General features: G+C 43.4%; 1 protein-coding gene across 1 annotated transcript in view; it reads left to right on the top strand.

Annotated features, from left to right (window-relative positions):
* The window catches only part of arhgap18 (Rho GTPase activating protein 18), a 77394-nt gene extending 55681 nt beyond the window's left edge, over window positions 1–21713 (top strand). Inside the window, exons 8-15 of the mRNA XM_078213717.1 lie at window positions 624–701; window positions 3278–3437; window positions 7181–7263; window positions 15868–16062; window positions 17143–17295; window positions 17875–18008; window positions 18421–18479; window positions 21622–21713. Coding sequence (XP_078069843.1) covers window positions 624–701; window positions 3278–3437; window positions 7181–7263; window positions 15868–16062; window positions 17143–17295; window positions 17875–18008; window positions 18421–18479; window positions 21622–21713 — 954 coding nt within the window. The remainder of the gene's footprint in view (window positions 1–623; window positions 702–3277; window positions 3438–7180; window positions 7264–15867; window positions 16063–17142; window positions 17296–17874; window positions 18009–18420; window positions 18480–21621) is intronic.
* The last annotated feature ends 5628 nt before the right edge of the window (window positions 21714–27341 follow it).

Here is a 27341-nt window from a genome sequence, read left to right as displayed (position 1 = left end):
ACACTCTCAACCACCCCCCAGATGCAATCAGAACATCACCCACCGTACTCACCTCGCTCACTACCCAATTATTCATCTATCCCCCCCATCCAACTACCTCATACCCACTTACCACCTCACCCACCCCACCCAACTCCCAATTACCCATCTACCTTACCCAGCTACACACCTTACCACCCACCCCATTCAGTCATTCATCCATTCACACATTCACTAACATTTAAACTTACCACATGGCTGCTGGTGCCATAATAAGAGGCTTGAGCTGTCTCTCCACTCCCGCCACAATTCTGCCTCAACCGAGTTCTCTGAGGGATGCTGTGCTCCGTATTTTTGGAAGAGTTGGGCTCGGTAGGTCTTAGAAGAAATGTGGTGCAGCATCGATTCAGGAATTCTTGAATGGAGTGGCAATCCAGCAATGTTTGCTGCTCTTCGGAAGGTCCAGGTCATTGTATACTGTATATGTGTGGGTTACGTACAAATAAGTTATTTTCTAGATATCCTAATTGTTCAGAATTTGTTTCTAACTTCTCTGCAGTTACCAATTTGTCTTATCCCTGATTTAGATATTTTAGTTGGTGTGACACTGATTTTCTAACATGAAATTTCCAATATTTTTGTAGCTTATTATTCACATCGAGGAGGAAGGCTTGAACACAGAAGGAATTCTACGGATACCTGGACTTGCATCTAGAATTAAGGTATTTTGAGAAAAACTTATATTAATTGGAAAGAGACTAGCCGCAATTGTACAAACTATAAAAAAAATTAAATCATTTAATATTGTGAAGTATGCTCGATCAAGGAGTCCTTCAAAATAACAATTATTTAATTTACACTTAAAGTATCAACATATAGCCAGCAATGTTGTGTGTGCAAAACAAAACTCTAAATACCCCTTGAAGGTGATTATAACATGATTTTCTCAGTGAGAACAGGCAGGCAGTTGAAATTGCTGTGGAGTATTTTAACTCGCAGTTCATTTGTAAGGAGAGGCTTGTGTGGGGAGCTCATAGCAAAGGTGTCATGTTAAAATTAGAGCCAGAACATTCAGATGTGAAACACAAAGGGTAGTGAAAATCTGAAACAAACCTCCTCAAAAGGCTGTCAGTGCCGGATAAACTGAAACTTCCACCAAAATTGATAGATACTTGTTAGGCTGGTGACACGGATTTCTGCTGTGACAACCTGACTGCAGTGAAGAGATATGATGAGAGAAAAAAAGGTACGAGTCCAGGATGGGAGAGAAGGATTGTAGTGTGCTGTGTGCTTGTATGTTGACAATAGTGATGAGTTGTTGAGATGATGAGGAAGAGAGTGACAGGAGTCTTGGGGAATTTTTTTTATTCTTTCATGGGATGTGGGTATCATTCACTAAGCCACATTTATTGCCTGTCCCTAATTGCTGTTGAGAAGGTGGTGGTGAGTTGCCTTCCTGAACCACTGCAGTCCGTGTGGTATAGGAACACCCACAGCACTGCCATCAGCCCAAGCTTGGGTATTAAAGTTTAAAGTTTATTTATTAGTCACAAGTAAGGCTTACATTAACATTGCAATGAAGTTATTGTGAAATTCCCCTCGTCCCCACACTCCGGCCTGTTCGGATCAATCCACCTAACCAGCACGTCTTTCAGACTGTGGGAGGAAACCAGAGCACCTGGAGGAAACCCACACAGACATGGGGAGAACATGCAAACTCTACACTGGCAGTGACCCAAGCCGGGAATCGAACCCAGATCCCTGGCGTGAGGCAGCAGTGCTAACCACTGTGCCACCCTATTACCCAAGTCTTGCTGCATATGAACATGGACTGCTTCATATCTGAGGAAGAAGTTTAACAACACCAGGTTAAAGTCCAACAGGTTTATTTGGTAGCAAAAGCCACACAAGCTTTCGAGGCTCTGAGCCCCTTCTTCAGGTGAGTGGGAATTCTGTTCACAAACAGAACTTATAAGACACAGACTCAATTTACATGAATAATGGTTGGAATGCGAATACTTACAACTACACAACACCACACAACCCTGCCACAGCAACCTCTGCAAGACGTGCCGGATCATCGACACAGATGCCATCATCTCACGTGAGAACACCATCCACCAGGTACACGGTACATACTCTTGCAACTCGGCCAACGTTGTCTACCTGATACGCTGCAAGAAAGGATGTCCCGAGGCATGGTACATTGGGGAAACTATGCAGACGCTGCGACAACGGATGAATGAACACCGCTCGACAATCACCAGGCAAGACTGTTCTCTTCCTGTTGGGGAGCACTTCAGCGGTCACGGGCATTCGGCCTCTGATATTCGGGTAAGCGTTCTCCAAGGCGGCCTTCGCGACACACGACAGCGCAGAGTCGCGGAGCAGAAACTGATAGCCAGGTTCCGCACACACAAGGACGGCCTCAACCGGGATATTGGGTTTATGTCACACTATTTCACATAAATATTTCTGCTTTTTTCCTCCTGAGTCTTTATCATGCGATCCTAGAATCAGAATTTATGTCACACTATTTGTAACTCCCACAGTTGCGTGGACCTGCAGAGTTTCACTGGCTGTCTTGTCTGGAGACAATACACATCTTTTTAGCCTGTCTTGATGCTCTCTCCACTCCCATTGTTTTGTTTCTTAAAGACTGGATTAGTTGTAAGTATTCGCATTCCAACCATTATTCATGTAAATTGAGTCTGTGTCTTATAAGTTCTGTTTGTGAACAGAATTCCCACTCACCTGAAGAAGGGGCTCAGAGCCTCGAAAGCTTGTGTGGCTTTTGCTACCAAATAAACCTGTTGGACTTTAACCTGGTGTTGTTAAACTTCTTACTGTGTTTACCCCAGTCCAACGCCGGCATCTCCACATCATGACTATCATATCTGAGGAGTCATGAATGGTGCTAAACTTTGTGCAATCATCAGTGAACATCGCCACTTCTGACCTTATGCCTGAAGGAAGGTCATTGATGAAGCAGGCTGTAGATGATTGGACCTAGGATACTACCCTGAGGAACTCCTGCAATGATGTCCTGCAACTGAGATAATTGACAATTCAGAGTGAGCCATGTGAGGGCAATACAGTAAATCAGTCAGTTATACAACAGATCTCCTAACTTGTAAAAACAAACAGATTACCCATATGAAGATAAATCTACAGGGGAAGTAAACAACATTACCCATGTTCAGAGATATGCAGGACCTTGCTCTCAAATGTAACCTAATGTTGTTTGTTGATGTTGTTGAGGTGACACCCTAATCTCTTCTCCCCCATGTGTATTAAGAGTCTACGTGAAGAGCTAGAAACAACGTTCTACGAAGGAACTTTTAACTGGGAAAATGTACGTCAGCATGATGCAGCAAGTATACTAAAGTTCTTTGTAAGAGAACTGCCACATCCACTCGTCACTCTTGAGTATCTTGATGCCTTTCTAGCTGTACAAAGTAAGTTATTAACCTCCTGTTTTACTAGCTTTCATAATTAAAATGGAAACGTAAGGCCTGATTTTTCACCGTGGAGGCGAGTATTTTGAAGTCAGGGAATCTCCCAGCTCGATGCACCCGCCTCAGCACAAATGGCCCGATTTTCACCCTGGGTGAGGGCTGGAGTCAAGACTGCCACTCCCTAACACATAGCAGAGGCTGCCACAGGGGCCACTGAATGGCGAGGTGGTCTGTTTATTAGGTTCACTTCGGTCCTCTGGGACTTCGTCCCGTATGTTTTATTAAATATTAGCCCCATTAACCCTCAACCTTCGCAGCCCCTCACCTCCCACCCCACCCTATCCCTGCCAGCCCCATTTATACCAATTCATATCAACACATGCACCCCCACCAACCCCCCCATGAACTCTCATATTCTCCATGCCAACTCATGCCACCCACTATCCCCATGGCCTCTTATAGCACCTATACCAATTAGTGCCAACTCATAACCCCTACACCCTCCACCCTTACACTCTCCATGCCAACTCACCCAAGTCTCCACCAAAGGCAAACCTCAGGAGTCATGCAGACATGAAATAAAATGTTCCAAATATTTATTACAGACTTCACTATATTAAAAAAAAAACTTTCATTCATGAAAACCCATTCAAAACATTTAAATCCCCTCAAGTTTTTAATCCCTCATAAAAAAAACATTGGTATTCATAGCTAATCCTTTAATAACCATTTGGAACTGTCATTCAGACTATGAACTTACAGCAGCCCTTCTCTTCTTAGGCAGTCCCTCAGAGTCGAGGATGACTAGCTCCCACAATAAAAATGAGTTCTCGGGTGACTGAGGAGTCCACTGTGCGACATACAGTCTCTGTCACTGGTGGGGAAGATGGTGGTTGGAGGAGTGGGTGAGTGGGATGCCCGGGTTGTCACATGCTCCCTTCACTGTCAACTCTTGGCTTCAGCTTGCTCTCAGTGATGAAAAATCGTGGTCAGGAAGATAGTGTACGAGACTGAAACCTGATTCGCGCCTTTTGATGCCGAACACTATTCTCCCGGCCCTGTTTTGCCAGTAGGATTGGCTTCATGCACAAAAAGGGCGCTGATCCAATTTAAATACTAATGTCATGGTTAAAATCCCATAAATGAATTCTCTCTCCACCAGCTATCCCCTCCCTCCAATCTTAAGGCCATGAGGCCTCCAAAATTGCATCGGGCCTCCCTTCTAGAGTCACGCCAGGCCTCTCTAAAGTCATACTGGGCCATTACTCTGAACTTGGACTGGGCCATTCCTCTGAAGTTGCACTGTGCCATTTCTCTGTAGTTACACCAGGCTATTCCTCTGAAGTTGCATCAGGCTTCTGACTTCCCCAAGGCTCATTCCACGATGTTGTTCCAGTGCCGATTTCAGAACAACACAAGTCTGCCCTGGAAAATGTCATTCCCAGTTTCTGGTCAACCCTGTACACAAAGATCATCAGTTGCAGATGGGGATGGGAGGAAAGGTGGGAGGCAGGAAGGACGGAGGGGGAGGGGAGAAAAGGGGAGTTTGGAGGCAGAAGGGAGAAAGGAGGATAGGAGGGGGAAAAGGAAGACAGGGGAAAAGGAAGGAGGGAAGTAGTGGTAAGAGGGTAAGGGGGTTTTGGGAAGGGGATATTAGGTGTTATTGGAGGGAGGGGAGAAGGAGGGAGAGAGAGAGAGGGAGGTTGATTGGGGGAAGTGTGATCCTACACACTACATACATTATCACCTGGGACTTGTGAAGGTTTTGGCTGTGTACAGTCACATGTTGTGAAGACAGCAGGATGTCAAACTGATGACAACGATGTCAGTTGATAACTATCATTGGACATCACAAGTACGGTTGTGTGTGAAAAGGAAAGCTAATTCTTCAGTTCTGAGAGAAAGTTAAATAGAATGATAGCCAGATGATTACTTGTGAGTGTAAATGATATCAAATGATGACGATACGATAGCAATTGGGAGCAGTTAAAGTTAAATGAAAGCTGTTTAAAGCAAATGATGTCAAATGATACAAAATATTTTGGGTAGGGACTCACTGCAGGTTGTGACCATTCCTGGAGGAAAATTTGTGCCTGCTTGTCTTATGCACTAAGTTTAAATAGACCAACTAACTTGCAAATTGTGTTTGGGTCCTTCACCACTCCTCTATCCATCCCCCAGCACCCCCTACAGGCAGGAATGGGATTTGTAAGAAATAGAGGGTGGGACTTCTGGATCTGGGTCCATGAGTCTGTGCAGCAATAAGATTGTTTGCTGCACAGAGGTTGTTCACAGTTTTAATGTGAAATAGCCTAAATCTGGAAAGATCGTAATATCTATCAATATATTAGTAAATGTTTATGGTCTGTAAGTACATATATTTGTGGTAATATATGCAAATGCTACATGAGCTAGAAAAGTTGGGTGACATGGTGCCACAGTAGTTAGCACTGCTGCCGTGCCAGGGACCTGGGTTCAATTCTGGCCTTGGGTGACTGACTGTGTGTGGGGTTTGCACGTTCTCTCTGTGTCTGTGTAGGTTTCCTCCGGGCACTCTGACTTCCTCCCACAGTCCAAAGGTGGATTGACCATGCTAAATTGCCCCTTAGTATCAGGGGGATTAGCAGGATCAGTACGTGGGTTACGGGGATAGGGCTTGGGTGGGATGTTGTTGGCGCAGGCTTGATGGGCCGAATGGCCTCCTTCTGCGCTGTAGGGATTCTATGTTTCTATGAATTCCTGACAGATTTTAATGAGTAGAAAATACCCATTAAAGTAAGATTTACTGCAGGAGTCTCGCAACTTGCATTTTCAGTAAACCGAGTCCCCTAATCTCACTTTGGAATGGAACAGTAGTTGCAGGGATGTCGGTGCAGAAACATTGGGCCTGATTGTCCATTTATTTAAATAGACTGGAAATAATAACCTACAAGTGGGCAATTTCCCAACTTACAATATCAACAAGCATTCCTCTTCACCAAACACTTCCAACTGGGGAACCAACTAACTAATGCATTCTCGACATGAAGATGCGTCCACTGTAAATATATATATTTTGTATATGGCCGATAATTAAACTTGAGAAGAAAACACAAAATTGCTCTATCGTCCTGCACTTGCTTGTGCTTGACTTTAATTTCCTAATTGTTTATTTCTGTCTTCCCTAATTGGCCATTTTAACAGTCAGGCCCCAATTTGGACTCGAGTCAGATTTCGATTTTGGGTGGTTGGGTACAACCTTGAGCTGAAAGTTCTCCCACTGCTCCCCGTGAAATAATTCCTGGACTATTTTAACTCCAAGGCCTCATTCTGATGACTCCAGGATTCTTCAGTGAATGCTGCAGTTGTCAAATAGCAGCTTGTTCTTTGAATGCAAACTTGTAAACAAACCTTCCTGTGTTGGCAGGAGAAGATTACCTTGACTCCACACTTAGCATAATAAGCCCCACCCTGTTCTTGCCTGTTCTTCTCAAGGCTTTCCCTCAGACTCCTACTGGAAATGGCCCAATATCTGTGCTGTTAAGATGAGTGGAGAGGTTACAGGCAGCAACAGCTCTCAGGTAAAATGCCACTGAAGACCAAGGCCGAAATTTGGGCTGGACTTGGGCCTCTTGGTCGAATGATGAATTTCTGCCAGATGTTTTTTTTTCCTCTTTCACTTGTGTGGAGTTCACTGTAGTTCGGTTTGGAAATTCTTAGGTAGGATCCTTTTTAATAACCAGATGCAAATATTTGATTGACAGATCTATCAAGTAGAAAACTTAAGCTACAGGCTCTTAACTTGCTGGTGCTTCTCCTCCCAGACCACAATAGAGACACACTGAAGGTATGATCATCTGATGTATTAAACATACACAAATTTCTTTTTTCCTCAAAATTGCTTTTTAAAATGTGAATGAAAATGTTTACTTTGTGGAATTTTGACACAGGTTTCTTATTCAAAAGAAAATAATTTTGGCAAATCGTTATTCACATTGCATGATTAAGGAATTTCTGGGTCTAGCTCTTGTAAACAATAGGCTGGTTTCTCTGTGACCCAAATTTGCAGATTTTAGGAAATTACAGGTTTATATCCTGTGATTCCCTGAGATGTCGATCTGAAACACCCGATGAAGTGAACATCTTAAGATGTTCTGAATGATGCACACTTTCTGTGAAAAGTTAAATATTAGTAAGATTTACTAGGTTGCCAATAGAGTACCAGGTGATAGAATGGGTTAGCACACTGCCTTTTATCTTTAGGATTTCAATTTGAATCCTGCCCAGAGATGAAAGTTTTCCTTTTCTGCTGAAATCATTAAGAGTGAGTTTGGGTGGTAGTTTGAACCACATCACTTGGGAATGCAGTCTGAGAGCACCAAATTGCCCACAACCCGCTCAAAGTGTCGATAGGATTCAAAGGGGGGAAATAAAATGAGAAAATATTTGAAATATTTCAGCAAGACTGACCTCATTTGTGGAGAAAAAAGTAACAGGATTTAGATCAATGACCTTTCATTAAAATAGCTCTGATGAAAGATAATTGACCTGAAACACTGGGCTGGATTTTTCATGCCCTGACCAGCGTGTTTGAGGAGGGGACTCGGAAAATGGAACACTGTCTTCCTCCCTGCCCCAATCTGTCATTTTACAGATGGCTATAGCGGCATCGCACAGCATGCCCACCCTATGGCCAATTCAAGTCCTTAAGTGACTAATTGGTGGCCACTTAAGTGCCCACCAATATTTTACCTGTGCCAGAGGGAGGCACATGCTCTGTGGGTAGCTTTTATTGAAGAGCTGATATTGGGCAAGGATGGGACCTCTTTTGGTGGACCTTCTTTCACCCCTGGTCTTTCAATCCCTATCCCACACACCTCTCACCCCTTTCCTGACCACAATCCACCAATACATCAGACTAGACTTCAGTCTGTCCTCCATAATTCAGGGACTGGCTGTAGTCACAGCATAAGCCACTGCTTGAACCTGACACTGTTGGGACTACAGAACTGCCAGCGAATTGGATTGTCAACTTAGGTGAAACTTTCTCTTCAGATGGGGCAGACAACTTGCCCTCAGCCAATTAATGCCTTGCTGAGTCTAAAATAGCATGAAGGCTTTCCCATTGGTGGGCTCCCGACTGACATGGTGTGGGGAACACGGCACCTTGTGAAATCCAATTTCTCTCTCTGCAGATGCTGCCAGACCTTCTGAGTATTTCCAGAATTTCTGTTTTTATTTCAGATTTCTACAGCTGCAGTATTTTGTTGAATGGGGTGAAATAGTTTTTGGGTCACAGTACAAATTTGGCAATAATGAATCACCAACAGTTTTGCACCCAGCTGATTTTCTTCTCTACTGACTTCGGTGGACAAAGAAAATTGAACAGGGTGTAAAGGGGGTTGACCAATTCCCTCTCTCCAGTTTTCCAATGACACCTGTAACCAGTTAGTTTCAGCTCCAAGGAGTTCTTAGGATGTGTACAATAGAAAATCCTCAAGTGTTCTCCAGTTCGGCCACAATTTGAGGTTTAGTCAATGAGCTTGTGCGTTTTTAACTTGGTAGCATTTAGTTTAGGAGGTGATGGTCTAGTGGTATTATCGCTAGACTATTAATCCAGCAACTCAGCTAATGTTCTGGGGCCTGGGTTCGAATCACGCGACTGCAGATGGTGGAATTTGAAACCAATAAAAGTCTAGAATTAAGAATCTACTGATGACCAAGAAATCATTATCATTTATCAGAAAAACCCATCTGGTTCCCTAATGTCTTTTAGGGATAGAAATCTGCCGTCCTTACGTGGTCTAGCCTACGTGTGACTCCAGAGCCACAGCAATGTGGTTGATTCTTAACTGTCCTCTGAAATGGCCTAGCAAGGATGTGTACTCAATTCTAGGGCAACTAAGGATGGGCAACTAAGGATGGGGAATAAATGCTGGCCAGCCAGCAACACCCATGTCCCACGAATGAATTTTAAAAATGTTTTAGTTTATTTATTAGTGTCACAAGTAGGCTTACGTAAACACTGCAATGAAGTTACTGAGAAAATCCCCTATTTGCCACACTCCAGCGCCTGTTCGGGTACTCTGAGGGAGAATTTAGCAAGGCAAGCTGGGTTGTCTGCACTGTGCATCTCGGTTCTGAATGAAGCTTAGTGTTAACTGTGGTTAAAAAGCATGATTATGAAGTTAGTAGCCCCAAATTTTAAAAAGCTGTTAAGTATTTGCAATGCATATTGCAAAAGAAATACTGGCTACAAAATAAATATTAAGCAGAAAACTGATTCTATGGCTTTAGAGTTGGAACAGAAAAGCATCAAAACCCTTTGTTTATTGGCTGGTAAAGTTGAGCTGTTGCTCCATGTGAATGCTGCATAAAAAGTTGCCCCAACTGCCACGGGACTCACCCCCAGAGGACAGCACGACATCCTATATGGTAGAATTCAATGGCAAAGCTCATTGCTGCTGGCATTACCCAGAAGACCATGGAACAGATGATAAAGGAAAAGGGACACCTTAAAGAAACTGCCAAATCTACTGTTCTAGGTTTTAACTTTTATTTATTAGTGTCACAAGTAAGCTTGCATTAACACTGCAATGAAGTTATTGTGAAAATCCCCTAGTCGCCACACTCCGGCGTCTGTTCAGGTACTCTGAGGGAGAATTTAGCATGGCCAATGCACCTAACCAGCACATCTTTCAGATTGTGGGAGGAAACAGGAGCATCCGGAAGAAACCCTCGCAGACACGGGGAGAAAGTGCAGACTCCGCGCAGACAGTGACCCAAGCCAGGAATCGAACCCAGGTCTCTGGCACTGTGAGGCAGCAGTGCTAACGACTGTGCCACAGTACCACCCACATTGCAACTATCAGGCATATAGTTTAAGAAGCACACATGAACTACATGGTGGGATTAATGTCAGCAACTCATTATTTGCTCAAAATGAAAGACAGAAAAAGACTTGCATTTACATAGCACCTTCCATGATCTCAGGATATCCCAAAATACTTTACAGCCAATTAAGTATTTTTAAAGTGTAGTCATTGTTGTATTATAGGAAATGCAGCAGCCAATCTACAAGCTCCGACAAGCTGAGCATTAACCTCTGTTCTTCGAAATAATGGTACCTTTTACATCCACGTATGATGGCAAATGGGGCCTTGATTTAATGTCTCATTCAAAAGACAGCATCTCTGATAATGCAGCACTCCCTCAGATCTGCTTCAGAGTGTTGGCCTAGATTTTTGAGCTCAAGTCTCCGGGGTGGGACTCAATCCCAGAATCCACTGACTCTGAAGCTAAAGAAAATCATCAGCTCAAAGCCTGTTAAAAATATATAACACCATATTTACACTGAAGAGATTTGGATTTTGTGACTAAATCAGGTTTACCATTCACCAGGTGTGGTGAACCATCGTTGGTTCCCACCAGGTAGTACTGAGCCAGGGTCTGGCCAGTACTATGAGTCTGTATATATGTTGCTGTTGGGGTTAGGGTTGGGTTGTTCTACATGTTACTGTTGGGGTTAGGGTTGGGCTGTTCTACCTGTATTATAGTTATTATGGTACATCCCAGTCGGGCTCCGCCGCCTGGGAGAGGTATAAAGGTCACTGCTCTGTCTGGGATCCCTCAGTCTGGGATCGTGTATTATATATGGTATCTCTATTGTAGTAGTCAATAAAAGCCTTTATTTCGTCGAGCATCTCTAGCCTCGTGAGTTATATCGCGCATCAATTTTATTGACTACTAATTGAACTCTCGTCGTTGAAAAAAAAAGAAAACGATACAGAGAGCATGGAGCAAATGTTAAAACCCAAACGTCTTACGCTGGACCCACGTGCGGCGGGCGCCTCCAACACCTTCGACCACTGGTTGAAATGTTTTCAGGACTACCTCGAAGCCTCCGCAGCGGTCACCACGGACGACGACAGACTCCGGGTCCTCCACGCGAGGGTAAGCGACGCTGTGTATCTAGTAATCCGTGCGGCCACCGACTACAAAGGGGCCCTCGAGCTTCTTAAGAAGCGCTATATTAAACCGCCAAACGAGATGCATGCTCGATATCTCTTAGCCACTCGACGGCGGCAGCGCGGCGAAACGACGGAACAGTATGCGTGCGAGCTCCTACAGCTAGCCAGGGGCTGTAACTGCAAAGCAGTGTCGGCAGACCAGAACATGAACGACCTCGCTCGAGATGCGTTTGTGGCGGGAATCGGATCATCTTATATCCGACTTCGGCTGTTGGAGCAAGGTAATCTCGATCTCACTAAATCTATAGAGCTAGTGGATACGCTAGAAACGGCCTCCAAAAGCCTGGCAATGTATCCCGAAGACCACGTGGAGACAGCATGGCAGGAGCAGTCACAGACCCCACTTCGTCCAGCGGGTCCGAAAAGCTGTGTGATGGCGTGCCCACCCTCGGGCCTGACGACGGCAGCAGCTCCGGGCGGCCCGCGGTGTTACTTCTGTGGGGGAGTGAAGCACAATCGGCAGCGATGTCCCGCTAAAGTGGTGTTGTGCTCGGCCTGTGGCAAGAAGGGGCATTATTCGAAGGTATGTCGATCCAAACTTACTTCCAGGAACAGCAGTGCGGCGTGCGACTCCCCGGAGCCGGGTTCTTCGTCATCGGCGTCGTCAAGGCTTTCTTCCACGTGCGAGGCCAGGACGTCGCCATTCCAGACGACGGAGTCGCAAGAGACGTGCGACCACCAGGGGTCGCTGATTTTGGCGCCATCGCCCACGTGCGACCTATGGGAGCAGCCATTTTGGTCGGCACCGACCGCGAATGACCAGCAGGGGTCGTCATCATCCATCTCAGCTGCCTGCAGTGGCGCTCACGAACCAACGGTGGCGTCGATCATCCTGGACCAGGCAAAGCCTCACAGACTCGACAAGTCCATGATGGACATACAGGTAAACAAACGCACGATTTATTGTCTGTTTGACAGCGGGAGCACGGAGAGCTTTATTCACCCAGACGCCGTGAAGCGGTGTGGCCTCCAGATCCAGCCTGTCAAGCAGACAATTTAGATGGCATCAAGGTCCCGGTCTGTCACCGTGCTAGGGAGTTGCGTGGTAAATTTAACGGTGCAGGGCACAGTTTACGAGAGCTTCAAGCTCCTGGTATTACCGCACCTTTGCGCGCCAATACTCCTCGGACTAAATTTCATGGTCCACTTGAAGAGTGTAACCCTACAGTACGGTGGGCCACTCCCTCCGCTTTCAGTGGGAGAACAGCAGCCTCCAAATTGCCCAACGCACTCCACTTGTAGCCTCTCGACGCTTAAGATTACCACACCCTCCCTATTCCAGAATCTCGTGCCAGGCTGCAAGCCCATCGCGACTAAGAGTAGGCGTTACAGCGCTGAGGATCGGATCTTCATTCGATCTGAGGTTCAGCGGCTCCTCAAGGAAGGGATCATACAACCTAGCGCTAGTCCTTGGAGAGCGCAGGTCGTGGTGGTCAAGAGTGGGAACAAACCCCGGATGGTCATTGACTATAGTCAGACCATTAACAGATACACGCAGCTGGATGCGTATCCCCTCCCGCGCATTTCTGAAATGGTCAACCAGATTGCGCAGTACCGGGTGTTCTCCACCATCGACCTAAAGTCTGCCTACCACCAGCTCCCCATTCGCCCAGAGGACCGACAGTACACGGCTTTTGAGGCGGATGGTCGCTTGTACCATTTTCTAAGGGTTCCTTTTGGTGTCACCAATGGGGTCTCGGTCTTCCAGCGTGCTATGGACCGAATGGTGGACCATAACGGAGTGCGGGCTACCTTCCCGTACCTGGATAACGTCACCATCTGCGGCCATGACCAGCAGGACCACGATACCAACCTCCTTAGATTCCTACACACTGCATCTCGCCTGAATCTGACCTACAACAGGGAGAAGTGTGTATTTCGCACGCGCCGCCTAGCTATCCTCGGATACGTGGTGGAAAACGGGGTCATTGGCCCTGATCCAGACCGTATGCGTCCCCTGCTCGAACTTCCCCTGCCCACTAGCGTAAAAGCACTGAGAAGATGCTTAGGCTTCTTCTCTTACTACGCACAGTGGGTTCCCAATTACGCGGACAAAGCCCGTCTGCTCATCAAGTCTACCTCTTTTCCCTTAGCACCAGAGGCTCGTTTGGCCTTTGAAAAACTAAAAGCCGACATCGCGAAAGCCACGATACACGCTATCGATGAGTCCATCCCCTTCCAGGTGGAGAGCGATGCATCTGATTTCACCCGGGTCGCCACACTTAACCAGGCGGGCAGGCCCGTCGCCTTTTTTTCTCGCACCCTCCAAGGCCCCGAAATTCGATATTCAGCGGTGGAAAAGGAGACCCAGGCCATTGTGGAGGCCATCCGGCATTGGCGCCATTACTTGGCGGGAAAACGGTTCACCCTGATCACGGACCAGCGGTCCGTGGCGTTCATGTTCAATAACACGTTACGGGGCAAGATCAAGAACGATAAGATCTTGAGGTGGAGAATCGAACTCTCCACCCATAATTACGACATCATGTATCGTCCAGGGAAACTCAACGAGCCCTCGGATGCCCTGTCGCGTGGAACATGCGCCAGTATGCAGGAGAATCGTTTGCAGGCTCTCCACAATGACCTCTGCCATCCAGGGGTCACTCGGCTCTACCACTTCGTAAAAGCCCGGAATCTACCCTACTCGGTGGAGGATGTCAGGTCCATAACTAGAAGCTGCCGGGTATGCGCGGAATGCAAACCGCACTTTTACCGACCTGACAGGGCACAACTCGTTAAGGCCACTCGTCCCTTCGAAAGACTGCGTGTGGACTTTAAGGGCCCCCTTCCCTCGACAGATCGGAATGTGTACTTCCTCAATATCATTGATGAGTACTCACGATTCCCTTTTGTCATTCCCTGCTCTGATACGACCGCTGCCACGGTTATCAAGGCATTTCGTGACCTTTTCACCCTGTTCGGGTACCCCTGTTACATCCACAGTGATAGGGGCTCGTCGTTCATGAGTGATGACTTGAGGCAATACCTGCTCTCATACGGGATTGCCTCTAGTAGAACCACGAGCTACAACCCTAGGGGTAACGGACAGATGGAACGTGAGAATGCTACAGTCTGGAAGGCTGTCTTACTGGCGTTGAAGTCAAAAAGCCTTCCAGTCTCCTGTTGGCAAGAGGTGCTCCCTGATGCGCTCCACTCCATACGCTCACTCCTGTGTACAGCAACCAACGCTACTCCCCATGAGAGGCTGTTTTCATTCCCTCGGAAGTCTTCCTCTGGGACCTCATTACCGTCTTGGTTTACGTACTCAGGACCCGTCCTCCTGCAGCGACATTTAAGGGCCCGCAAGTCCGACCCTTTGGTTGAACAGGTCCATCTCCTCCACGCCAACCCTCAGTATGCCTATGTGGCATACCCTGACGGGCGAGAGGACACGGTCTCGATTCGAGACCTGGCGCCAGCAGGGGGCTTGGAAACCCCTGTCGCTCCCATACATCCTGTTAGAGACCCCCCCAACTATTGTTTCCCCTCCTGACACGGCGCGGGCAGCATCGGGACCATCACTTAACCCTTTTACTCCCGTGTACAGCTTGCCTGAGTCCTGGAGATGGTCGCCACTTCAAGGCGTGTCCGAGCTCAACGGATTGTCACCACCTCGGGGTCAACCGGCCTGTGAGACATTGGAGGAGCCGTTGGACACCGCCTTGGGGAGAACGCCACCGCGAGTGCCTACTCCGGTGTCATCGCCGGTGTTGAGGAGGTCACAACGACGGTGCGGTCCCCCTGACCGTCTGAACTTATAGACTGATGACCAATTGTTCTGTGTTTTTTTTGTACCCCGCCGGCCTTTGTCTTCAAAGGAGGGGTAAATGTGGTGAACCATCGTTGGTTCCCACCATGTAGTACTGAGCCAGGGTCTGGCCAGTACTATGAGTCTGTATATATGTTGCAGTTGGGGTTAGGGTTGGGTTGTTCTACATGTTACTGTTGGGGTTAGGGTTGGGTTGTTCTACCTGTATTATAGTTATTATGGTACATCCCAGTCGGGCTCCGCCTCCTGGGAGAGGTATAAAGGTCACTGCTCTGTCTGGGACCCCTCAGTCTGGGATCGTGTATTATATATGGTAGCTCTATTGTAGTAGTCAATAAAAGCCTTTATTTCGTCGAGCATCTCTAGCCTCGTGAGTTATATCGCGCATCACCAGGCTGACAGCAAATTTGTTAATAATTATATTAAGGAAAATATTTGATTGTACTGAACAAATTTCTTGTTTCCATCACAGATTGTAAAATATAAGGCAGGAATCCATTAGAACAAAGCTCCTTTAAATGTGCAGAAAGAAAAGAATTTATCCAGAACAAATGCAGTCCCAGTCTTTGATTTCTTTCAAAATGACACCTTTCTCTTTATAAAGTTAGGAATACCCTGCAGCCTTGACCATGTAATTAATATCCTTTTCCAGTCATTGCTCGAATTTCTTCAGAGATTAATAGACAACAAGGAGAGCAACAAAATGACACTAAACAACGTTTCCGTCATCATGGCACCCAACCTGTTTATGTTTAAAGGATATTGCACAAAGACACAGTTAGAAATGGCTGCTGGGACAAGCAACATAATGCGCTACTTGATCAAATACCAAGAGTTACTTTGGACGGTAAGAACAATCTCAAGTTTACAAAACATGTCTTTTGAAACTGAACTTCAGGGATAATGTTATGACTTTAGTGTCCTGGCAGGGAGCCCCACCTCAAGAGTACATATTGAGGTCTGTGGCACACCTTGCATTGGTATATCTATACAGAAATTTGTAGGATGAAGTTAAAATGATTTATCTTAAGCTTGTATAATCTTGCATGAACAAGTATTACATCGGCCAAAAAAAGTGAGCTCTAAATTTTTGCTCTCGAGTCAGGGCACAGAGTCGGGACAATTCCTGGCTCCACAAAACCGACCCAGCAAAAGGTTCCCTGGACCTTCCAGTTTATTTGATCTGGTGGGGCGGGGTGAGGAGGGGGTGCAAGGTGTAATGGGAATCATGGTAGGCAACCCTGGACACAATGCAGAGGCAGCACAGGCCCTATCCGTGCCAACCTATGCCACCTTATGCCTCTCCACCCATGGCCCTTTATAGGCCCTATGGCAACTTAGTGGCAACTCAGACCAACCCATGCCCCCACACTCCACCCTTTGCTCTTACAGCCTCCATACCAACTCACACAGCATCCACAATGGGCAGATTGCAGGACCCATGTTGAGATTGCATATTGGAGATGGTACACACTGCTGCTACTATGCATCAGTGGTGGAGGAAGTGAATGTTTGTGGATAGGGTGCCAATCTTGCACCAAGTCTTGCAATATGGAATATTAAGCATATACAGCAGCAGAAAATATACCGCTCAAAATGCCAATTAAATATTGGAATCTCAAATGATAACTTTCTGACTGGATAAGTACATGAAGGAGACATGAATAGAAATATATCTTGATGGGGTTAGATAAAGAGGAGTAGGATGAGGCTCATAATTAGCATAAGGACAAACAGGGACCTGTTGGGTCAAATAGCCTGTTTCTGCATTGCAAATATTTTGCAACCAACAAATCTGATCCTGTCACATCAATACATTTTGCTGGGCTACCAAGGAAAGGAAACAATCTCTTAAGTTAATGAGCTAAATGTTGACACCTGTCAAAGGAAGTTTGTAAATGAACATTTTTCTTCCAACACGTTTCAGATTCCAAAGTTTATTATGAATCAAGTGCGACAACAAAACATTGAAAACCATAAAAAGCTGTCCAAGGAAAAGGCTGTGAAAAAACTTCTGAAAAAGATGGCATATGATAAAGATAAACATGACCGGAACCAATCTGACAAGAGTCTACCCAATGTGAGTAAGCTACACCAATATTTAGATTTATTTTAAAATAGCTTAAAGATTTAACTAATTGTTTTATGGCACCCTTGCGTGAGTGACAAATGTGCCAAAAGACATATGTTAGGCCAGGGGCAATTTCTAAAATATTACAATATTATATTACATTAACTGGGCTAAAATTGCTCAATAGGGCCAAAGAAATCTATTGGGAGGAGCTACAGGAGGCCATGTCAAAAATAGCATAGGATATTTTGAAGTTTACTTTTGTCTTCCTTCTGGGACCATAAGCCAACTGAATTCTGTTCCTTCCCCTACAGCGAGCGAGCTGCCTCGGAGTAAAGGCTATGCCCCCAGCTGACAAGCTGCCTGCAAATGAGACATGGGCCTCAAAATGGCTCAGGCCTCACTGCAGTAACAATGCTAGTTAATGCATATATTTTCTCTGCAGCCTTTAGGTAGAATAGAGATAGTTTCCAGTTATAATTTGAATAAATATGGCCTCCTATGGCCAATTATACTGAGCTTATCACAAGTGCTATCTCTGGAACAAAACAATACATGCAATTATCTTCTGTCGATATGTTTCTACAGTCGGTCACTCTTCAGGGCGTAATACGAGTTCAGGCACCATCTCTTTCCAAAGTTTCCATGGCGATTCAACTAACAGAAGAGCTCAAAGCTGGTGATATACTGGCACGTTTCCAGCAATGTCTTAGTCAGAACAGGTAAGCCAAAACCTCAGATATACATTCTTTGAAATTATCTCTATCACTTACTCATTATTTTACCTTAACATCAAAACTAGACAATTGCTAGCGGGTTATAGTTTGTGATGCAGAGCAATGTCAATTGCGTAGGTTCAATTCCCGTTCCGGCTGAGGTTATTCATGAAGGCCCCAGGTTCTCAAACTTTCCTTGCCTGAGGTGTGGTGACCCTTAGGTTAAATTGCCTCCAGTCAGCTCTCCCTCTCAAAGGGTAGAGCTGCCTATGGTCCAACGAGACTCTGATAACTCTACCTTTGGTTCAGATCGTATTTTCTTGCTTTTTATTATTAATTCTACACCAAAAAACTTTTAATTTCATTTTGAAAAAATAGCAATCATGTAATAAACATTTTACTTTGTTCACAAAAACAGGATTACTGAATCTCCGCATAAAGAGGAAGTTTGCTTATATGAAATCGGAGGAAACATTGGTAAGAGATCAGTTGTTTCTAGCATGAGGAATCTGTAAATAAATTGTAGGAAGAGATTTGCTCTAGTTTTCATTAAGCCGGTTTTAACTTCAAGCCCTGATAGCAATGAGTTAGATTCATGATGTAGCTTCCTGAACATTGTCTCAATCTCAATCAAAAGTGCATTATCTCCCTGCCAGCGTGGCAATTCCATCCCTCACATCAGCTGTCTCTGAAGTGAACACGAATTATTGTTGAAAATTATAAATATGCTCCGAGTACAGGTTCAATAGGTTGAATAACTTTCCTTGTTTCATTATCTTTTGATATTCTGCTTTGTAATCACTGAGAGATTTGTGATGGGGCTGATGGTATTTATATTCCTCACTGCTATCTATAACATGCTTGTTTTGAGCTGGACCCGGACAAATGCCCAACAGGTAACAGTAGTGTGAGTGGCCTAACCTAATTCTTTGTGTACCATGTGAACATTGAACATACATATGAACACAAGAATTAGAAGCAGGAGTGGATCCCCAGCCCCACAAGCCTGCTCATGGCTGTTCCTATTGTGACTTCTACCCCACATTTTGTCTGATAACCTTTTACTCCCTTGTTAGTCCCTTCATCCAAATCATTGTAAATAATTGAGGGTCCAACACTGATCCCTGTGGCACTGCACTTGTCACATCTTGCCAACCTGAAAATGACCCATCTGCTTTCTATTAGCTAACCAATCCTCCAGACATACTAATATATTACCCTGTACAGCTTGAGTTCTTATTTTGTGTCGTAACCTTTGATGTGGCACCTTGTCAAATGCCTTCTAGAAATCTAAGTACAACACATCCACAGGTTCCTCTTTATTCACATTGCTTATTAATTCCTCAAAGAACTCCTATAGATTAGTCAGACATGATTTCCTTTTCACAAAACCATGTTGACTCTGATTGCATTGAGATTTCTAAGTGCCCCGCTACAGCCTCCTTAATAATAGAGTCCAGCAATTTTCCGGTGACCAACATTAGGTTAAGAAGCCTGCTTTGTGTTTCCCTCTTAAATAGAGCAGTCACATTCAGTATTTTACAATCTTATGGGACCTTCCCAGATTCTAGGGAATTTTTGAAAATTAAAACCAATGCATTTACTATCTCAGCAGCCACTTCTTTTAAGGCTCCAGGATGAAGTCCATCAGGACCTGGGGTCGTGCCAACTTTAAATTCTAATAATGTTCTTAGTTCCCTTTCCTTGGTGATTTTAATTGTTTTAAGTTCTTCCCTCCCTTCCACCTCCTGATTCCCATTAATACCTGGGATGTCATTTATATCCTTCACACTGAACATCAATTCAAAGTATCTGTTCAATTCACGCATCATTTCCTATTTCCATTATTAATTCCGCATTCTAAGTCTCTAGAGGACCAATGCTCACTTTGCTTGCTCTTTTCCTTTTCAAATACCTGTAGAAACTTCTACTATCTGTTTTTCATATTTCTAGCCATCTTACTCTCATACTCTAATTTCTGCCTCCTTATTATTTTTTTGACATTCTTTGCTGCTCTTTATATTCTGTCTAATCTGCTAATAAACCATAATCTTTGCGGAATTGTACTTTTTTTTTCGAGTTGACACTAAAAGTCAGTGTCATTAATTAGCCACAGATGGTGCATCTTTCCTCAGAGTCTTTACTCACTGGAATATATCTTTTCTGACCATTCTGAGATATCTCCTGAAATTTCTGCCACATTTCTGCATCTCTCCTGACCTATCCTTTAACCTAATTTCCTAGTTCAGTTTAGACAGCTAATTGCCCTTATTGAAGTTTAAAATACTTGTCTCCTCTTTCCTTCAAACTGAATGTGAAATTCAATCATATTATGATCACTGCTACCTTCACAATGAGGTCAGTGATTAATCATTTCTCCCATATTGATCTTTGAGTTATGCATTTAATTGTCTAAGCTGATTTACACTGCACCAATTTGCTCGTGGCTCAGGTAGTAATCCAGAGATTATTATCTTTTGAGGTTGTGTTTTTTAATTGAGCCCCTGGCTGCTTGTACTCCATCAGCAGAACCTCTTTTCTGGTTTTACTATGTCATTGATACCTTCGTGGACCACAACCATTCGATCCTTCCACGTCCACTGCAGGTTCCTCTCTAGCCAAGAGCAAATGCCCCGAATGCAGGCACCAGGCAGAAAACACAACTATCTGGACTTGAGCTCTTGGCTGCACAGAACTGTGTCTATCCTTTAACTATTCTGTCCCCAAATAGCACTGCATTGCTATTAACCCTTCCTACTTGCATGGCTTCCTATACCATAGTACCATAGTCAGTTTGCTGATCCAGGCTGCAAGAACCTTGAACCTGTTGGGCAATTGGAAAGGCTAAGGCTCTTCCACTGCTACATTTTGTGTCCCCAAACTTGCCTCACTCGCCATCACACCCTCCAGTCCTTGACCACTGACCAAATCAGAAAACCCTATCCTTAGGCTCAGCTGCACAATGGGGGAGGAGTAAGAATAAGTGTGCACTGCCCCAGGTCCTTTTTTCACCCACTCTTCTAGTTGGTGATTACTTTTATTTTTATTCATGAAGAGTTATTTTCAGTAACTGATTATCATGGTACTCATTGTGCAGTTCATTGGTGCACTGAAGAAGAAACACTTAGCTACACTTGACTCGAGTAGTTGAAGAAGCAGCCTTGAAAAGAAATCTAGATACAAGAATTTGCCAGTGGTGGTTTTCATAATTTCTAAACAAATCTTGTTGGTATTATGCAAGACGTGGATGAAATCTCTGTCGTGGAGGGAAAAGGAACAAAGTCAATTGAATTTTTCCACTACAATCAGTTGGTGTAAATATTTAGGGTATAGCAGTACTGACATACTTATCAAGTGAGCTGGAGACTGCTCGGGCATAGTCTGCCACTGGGACAAATATTGTAGAGATAAAGAAAACATATGGAAAATTGCAGTGCCAGTGCTTATCTGAACAGAATTCTCTTCCAGGAACAATGAGATTGTTGGGAAAACACCACAGCTACTGATTTTCTGATACTGGAAGTAGATCAGAAGCATTTGTGCCTTTAAAATGTGATTAAGGTAAAATGTAAGTAATATCAATTTCAATTTAGCTTTTCAACAAATGTTTTGCTTTCAGGAGAACGCTGCCTCGATGACGACACGTATATGAAAGACCTATACCAGCTTAATCCGAATGCAGAGTGGGTTATAAAGCCTCGGTGTCAGTAAAATTGTTTTATTAATAGATGGACAGCGTGATTAGGAAATACTGGATACAACTGGTCCTGTACAGCAAAGGAAATGACACCAACCGGACAGGCTCATTATACCAGTACTGGAATTTTATTATAGGCAGTAGACCAGAAGAACAATGTTGCTTATATGATCAAAACTGAACTTGAAACCGGGACAGATAATGAAAGATCAATTCCATGCATCATCATTTTTAAAAAATCAGATTTATTGAATTTTAAGGATCTGGAATTGGAAGAATGCATGCTATAGTATGAGAAGACCATAAAAAATAATTCACAGCAACAAAAACAAAGCTTGTTGGAAAACAAACTATTTAGTAGCAGTGCTCCCTCTAAGCTGCATGTCTGCGTTGCTGCACAATGGTCAATCAAGTGCTGCAGATTTGCTGATTGAAACTGCTCACATCTAATGTTTAAATGAGTTTTACTACCACTCTAGTCCACCAGTAAAGAACTGATGGAAATTAACAGATGAGAGCTAAGCCTGACACGATCGATCAGATAGAATTAACAGCTGAAGTTTACTCGTGTCAGGTCCCAGAGCCTGAAGCTATCTCTCAGCACTTGTTCCTACGGCTCGCTCTCCATCTCTCTACTGCTCACTGACCCTTCTGCTCTTCTCCCGCTGGCCACTTCTCTTCCCAACTCTCCTGCTTCCTTCCTGGACCCTCCCGTTCACTGCGACCAAGGGTGGTGGGCGGGAAGCGGCAAGTGGGAGGGGGGTGGGGGGGAAGCACTGAGCAAGAAATAAGTTGAAAGAGTTAAGTTATCAAGAGTTAGTAAAATAAATATTGAAACAGTAAATACCACTGATCTAATAATTCTGCTGTGGCTGGTTTTGTAAAATTATTACAGGAAGATTGATCCCAAAGACATTCACACATTAAAAACATGAGGATATTTCTCGGGGGGGTGGTTTCTGAAAAGTTTTCGATTCCGAAACCAGACTTCCAAATAATAATGCAAAGGTTCTTGTGAGATCATCTCATAGAATATTTTAAACTGCATGTCCCAAACACTACCTCTCCTCAATTCATTTCTGTAAGTTTTGTGAGAGACTATTTATGTTAAAAATGGTGAACCAGTTTATTACTTCACGATTCATAGAAATTTGATCAATAAAACTATAGGTGGAATAAACGTCACTCACTACTTCCCCAAAAACTACCTCAACAGTCATTCTTCCTCTTGGGATTCCATTCTGTCTCCACCACAATGATATCTTCCATATTTTCTGAGATGTAGTTTCCCTCTTCAACATTCACATAATTTACGGGGACAATGCCGGGATTCTCTGACCTCGTCCGCGGCTGGGATTCTCCAGTTTCGCTGTTGTGGCATTTGCACCAAATTCTCCGTTCTTGCTGGCAGTGGTGATGGGATGTAAGACAACGGAGAATTCCGGCCATTGCGTCTCTCTGACAGGAGCCAACATCTCCCCTCCAAATTCACAGGGAAACTTTAACTCTGCCTGATTAAGTTTGTTGATGTGAAGAAATTATTGAGCTCTTTTCCTCACCATTTATAGCAGTTTTTTTATAAAGAACACACCCAATAAGTTTCAGAAGTAGAAGTTGCCTTTCACACATTTTCTATCTAGCTGTTTCTATTTTGAGCTCGTCAAATTAAAACAAAAGATCCTTGTCTTGAGTCATTCAACTGTTCAATCAAATGAACAAAATACAAACTACAATATAATAGCTAACAAATGCCTCTTATGTATGGTAGTGTAGTGGATATGGTACTTTTTTTCAATTCATTCAAAGGATGTGGGCGTCGCTGGCTGGGCCAGCATTTATTGCCCATCCCTCATTGTCCTTGAGGCGGCACTTTAAGAGTCAACCACATTTACTGTGGATCTGGAGCCACATGTAGGCCAGACCAGGTAAGATTTTCTTCCCTAAAGGACATTAGTGAATCAGATGGGTTTTTACAACAATTGACAATAGTTTCATGATCATCATTAGACTTTTAATTCCAGATTTTTATTCATTTCAAATTTCACCATCTGCCGTGGTGGGATTTGAACCTACGTCCCCAGAGCATTACTCTGGGTCTCTGGATTACTAGGCCAGTGACAATACCACTACACCACTACCTCCCCATGAACATAAAACTTAGATGACATGGGTTGAAATGCCACAATATTAAATTTAAAACTAAACTTAGTAAATCTAGTGGTTTGTGGACTAGCATATTGCTGTTCTAGTGGCTGCGGGTGATTCTTTCTTTCTTCAACCATACCTATGGTAACTTGTTGAAAATATATATAGGTCTTTTGTTTGTACTGGTGATGCACATCTGTACTGTACTCAGATGAAGGCACATAATACAAAATCCGTTATGCACATGGATAGACAAATTAGAGGGAACATTGTTTCATAGTAAAATTGTCAGTCGATCATGTAGCACATCACCAGAAAACAAATTAACATCACGTTCTAAGAACAAGCTTGAAAATACTTTACAAGTTATATCACAGACAAATTCAGAGCAATTAGGTAAAACAAATTCTCTCATATAGAAGAAAACTATTTTGATAAAACAAAAATTGCTGGAAAAACCCAGCAGGTCTGGTAGCATCTGTAGAGAGAGAAACAGAGTTCATTTTTAGAGTCCATATGATTTTTCTTCAGATATTTTGAAATGCTTTGGACTTTGGGTTAGGCCCATTATCATGCATGTTCCATAAGCTGGAGGCTAAAGGCACTTGCTGAACTGGGCCTTAGGCCGCAGCACCATAATTCCACAAAGCGATGGATATGCAAGACTTAACTTTATGCACAAGTAGAGCATTGCTCTTAACCTGAACTGGTTGGTTGGCTTGCTTCTGCCCTTGATTTTAGTAAGCCAGCAGGCAGCTAATATGGCTTTGTACTTACTTCCAGCACTTTTTCATTCAGAAGCATTAACACACTTAAATAACCAGGTTAATGTCCATGAAAAAAGCAACAAAATTTTACACCAATATGCCATGTTCATATTGCAAACAGTAATATCTAAATTTATTTCCATGCAACCTAAAGACTTCAACACTTGATTACAAGTTGCAGCAAAATTAAATGAGGTAGAAGTTTCAGAATAATAGAAAAGGGAGACAGATTAAATAAAAATGAAGTAACTCAACTGATTTGTCGAAATGGTCTCCCTGTGCTGCAATACCAATGCTATGTAGAATTTAGTAAATATTCTACAATGTTTGTCCCAAAAAATAGCATGCTTTAAAGAGTTTCCATCATACTGATTCAATGGTACTGCTTTCAAGAGGATTTATGTGATTTTTAAAAACAAACAAATTATCAAATTGTTTTAGATTTTTCTTTTGTTAAATGTGTTCAAAATAAAATGGTTGTTTTATATATAAATATCTATACTGTTTTAATAAATTTTCAGTTTTTAAACTGTACAGTTACATTTTCTAGTTCTGTAAATAAAAAAATATATGATCTATTTGTTGCAATGATATTGCATTTGTCATTTATTTTTTTAGTCAGGAAGCATTATATGTGGAGAATATTTCGATAGGGTATAATGTAATCAACACTGACTCAAACAAACCTACAATATTTTGTCACATAGCATTGTTACCTTTCAGTTTCAACAACCCAGTAGACAATAATAATGCATCATCCTAATAACATGCACTGCACATATTAAATAAAATATTGTATAATATAACATAATATATCCAACTGAGTATTTAGTCACCAGACATTAATATTAATTTTTTATGTGTTGCTGGTTGGACCAGCATTTATTGCCCAGAATCAACTACCCTCCACTTCAGAGGGCTTTTGAGAGTCAACCTCATTAGTGTGGCTCTGGAGTCACATATAGGCCAGACAAGGTAAGGATGGCAGATTTCCTTCCCTAAAGAACATTAGTGAACCAGATGGGTTTTCAGGACAATCATTTCATGGTCATCATTAGACCTTTAATTCCACCATCTGCCATGGTGGGAACATGAGTCCCCAGACCTTGCGTTGGGTCTCTGGATTACTAGTCCAGTTTTGTGGGCGGCACAGTGATGCAGTGGTTAGCACTGCTGCCTCAGAGCGCCAGGGACCCGGGTCCAATTCCGATCTCAGGTGACTGACTGTGTGTGGAGTTTGCATGTTCTCCCTGTGTCTGCATGGCTTTCCTCCGGATGCTTCGGTTTCCTCCCACAGTCCAGAGGTGTGCGGGTTAGGTTGATAGGCCATGCTAAATTACCCCTTAGTGTCAGAGGGATTAGTAGGGTTATGGGGATAGGACCTAGGTCGGCTTGTTGTCGTTGCAGGTTCAATGGCCTCCATCTGCACTTTAGGGATTCTATGATAATACCACTGTGTCACCACCTCCCCTATCAGATTTTGCATTTCCAGTTTATAACATCATTAAAAACTCAGAATTGCAGTCTGTGTCTACATATGGGAGAACAATTCCCTATCCACCATAGTAAAATCCTAACCTTATTCTTTATACTTGATTTTTCTATTAGTAAACAAAGGAAATCTTTTTCCTTGTGTCTCTTTTGATATCGTGATAATAAACAGTCACTCGATAGCACAGAACTTGAATATTTCTGAAAAGAAACATGTTGGTGAAACATTTTGTCTTCACTACTATTAATAATGTTTGTTTGATATTCCACATTCTTACATTTGTCCTTATGGGCAGGAATATCTATGCAACTCACCGTGTGTTTTGTAGCGGTGGAAGTGGCCCACCATTGGCTGGTGGTGGATCAACAGGGTTTCCGTTAGATGCACCCCTCACCGCATGGAGGGAGTGTGCTGTCAGCGGGACCGGAAGATCCAGCTGGCAAGAAGGGCCAGAAAATTCTGGCCTCGGAGTGCAAAAAAAAGCTTGGGTAACATGTCTCTCTTTTCAGCAATCTCTCTTCAGGTACCATGCCCAAAGAGGGTGTAGGTGAACTTGGTCTTCCATGTTAATCTTGTTCTGAATGCATGGGTTATCTTCAATGGTAGTCCATTCATCCAGTTTGCCAGGCTGTTTAGAAATATTGTTCTTTGTCTACTTCAATCACTTTTACCGTTGATCTTTCCCATCAGCATCAGACTTTCTAAATGATTATTTCTTATTACATGTCCAAGGAATACCAATTGCCTCTTCCTGATCTTGGTCAGTTGAGCTTTTTTGGTCTCAGATCTTACCGTACCTCTTTATTGGTAATGTGACTTAACCCGAGATATCTTCTATCATTTGCCTCAAAAACCATAACTCTGCAGCCCCAATTCTTCTCTGCATTGCTTCACTGATTATCCAACGCTCTGTATGTCAGAATTGGAGTAATGGAGCATTCCTGGATTTTCAGCTTTGTTTTCATGGTTAATTTTGTGTTGATTATTGTCTTTTATGAATTTTTTGGCCATTCCAATCCTCGGTCTTATTTCTTGGTCACACTTTCTGTCCAATGTTAACATATTTCCTAGAAACAGAATTTGTCCATTTGTTTGACCTTTTCATTCTTCACTGTGATCTTAACATTCCAGTATTTTCTTTTGGACACTACTAGGCATTTATTTTCTTACAATTTATGCTCAACTCTCGCTTCTTATTTTCACTCAGCACTCTATCCAAAACCTTTTTGCAGTTTCTC

Source organism: Mustelus asterias, chromosome 5 (assembly GCF_964213995.1).
Source record: "Mustelus asterias chromosome 5, sMusAst1.hap1.1, whole genome shotgun sequence".
In the NCBI taxonomy this organism is placed as follows: domain Eukaryota; kingdom Metazoa; phylum Chordata; class Chondrichthyes; order Carcharhiniformes; family Triakidae; genus Mustelus; species Mustelus asterias.
This window is presented reverse-complemented; position numbering and strand designations above follow the sequence as displayed.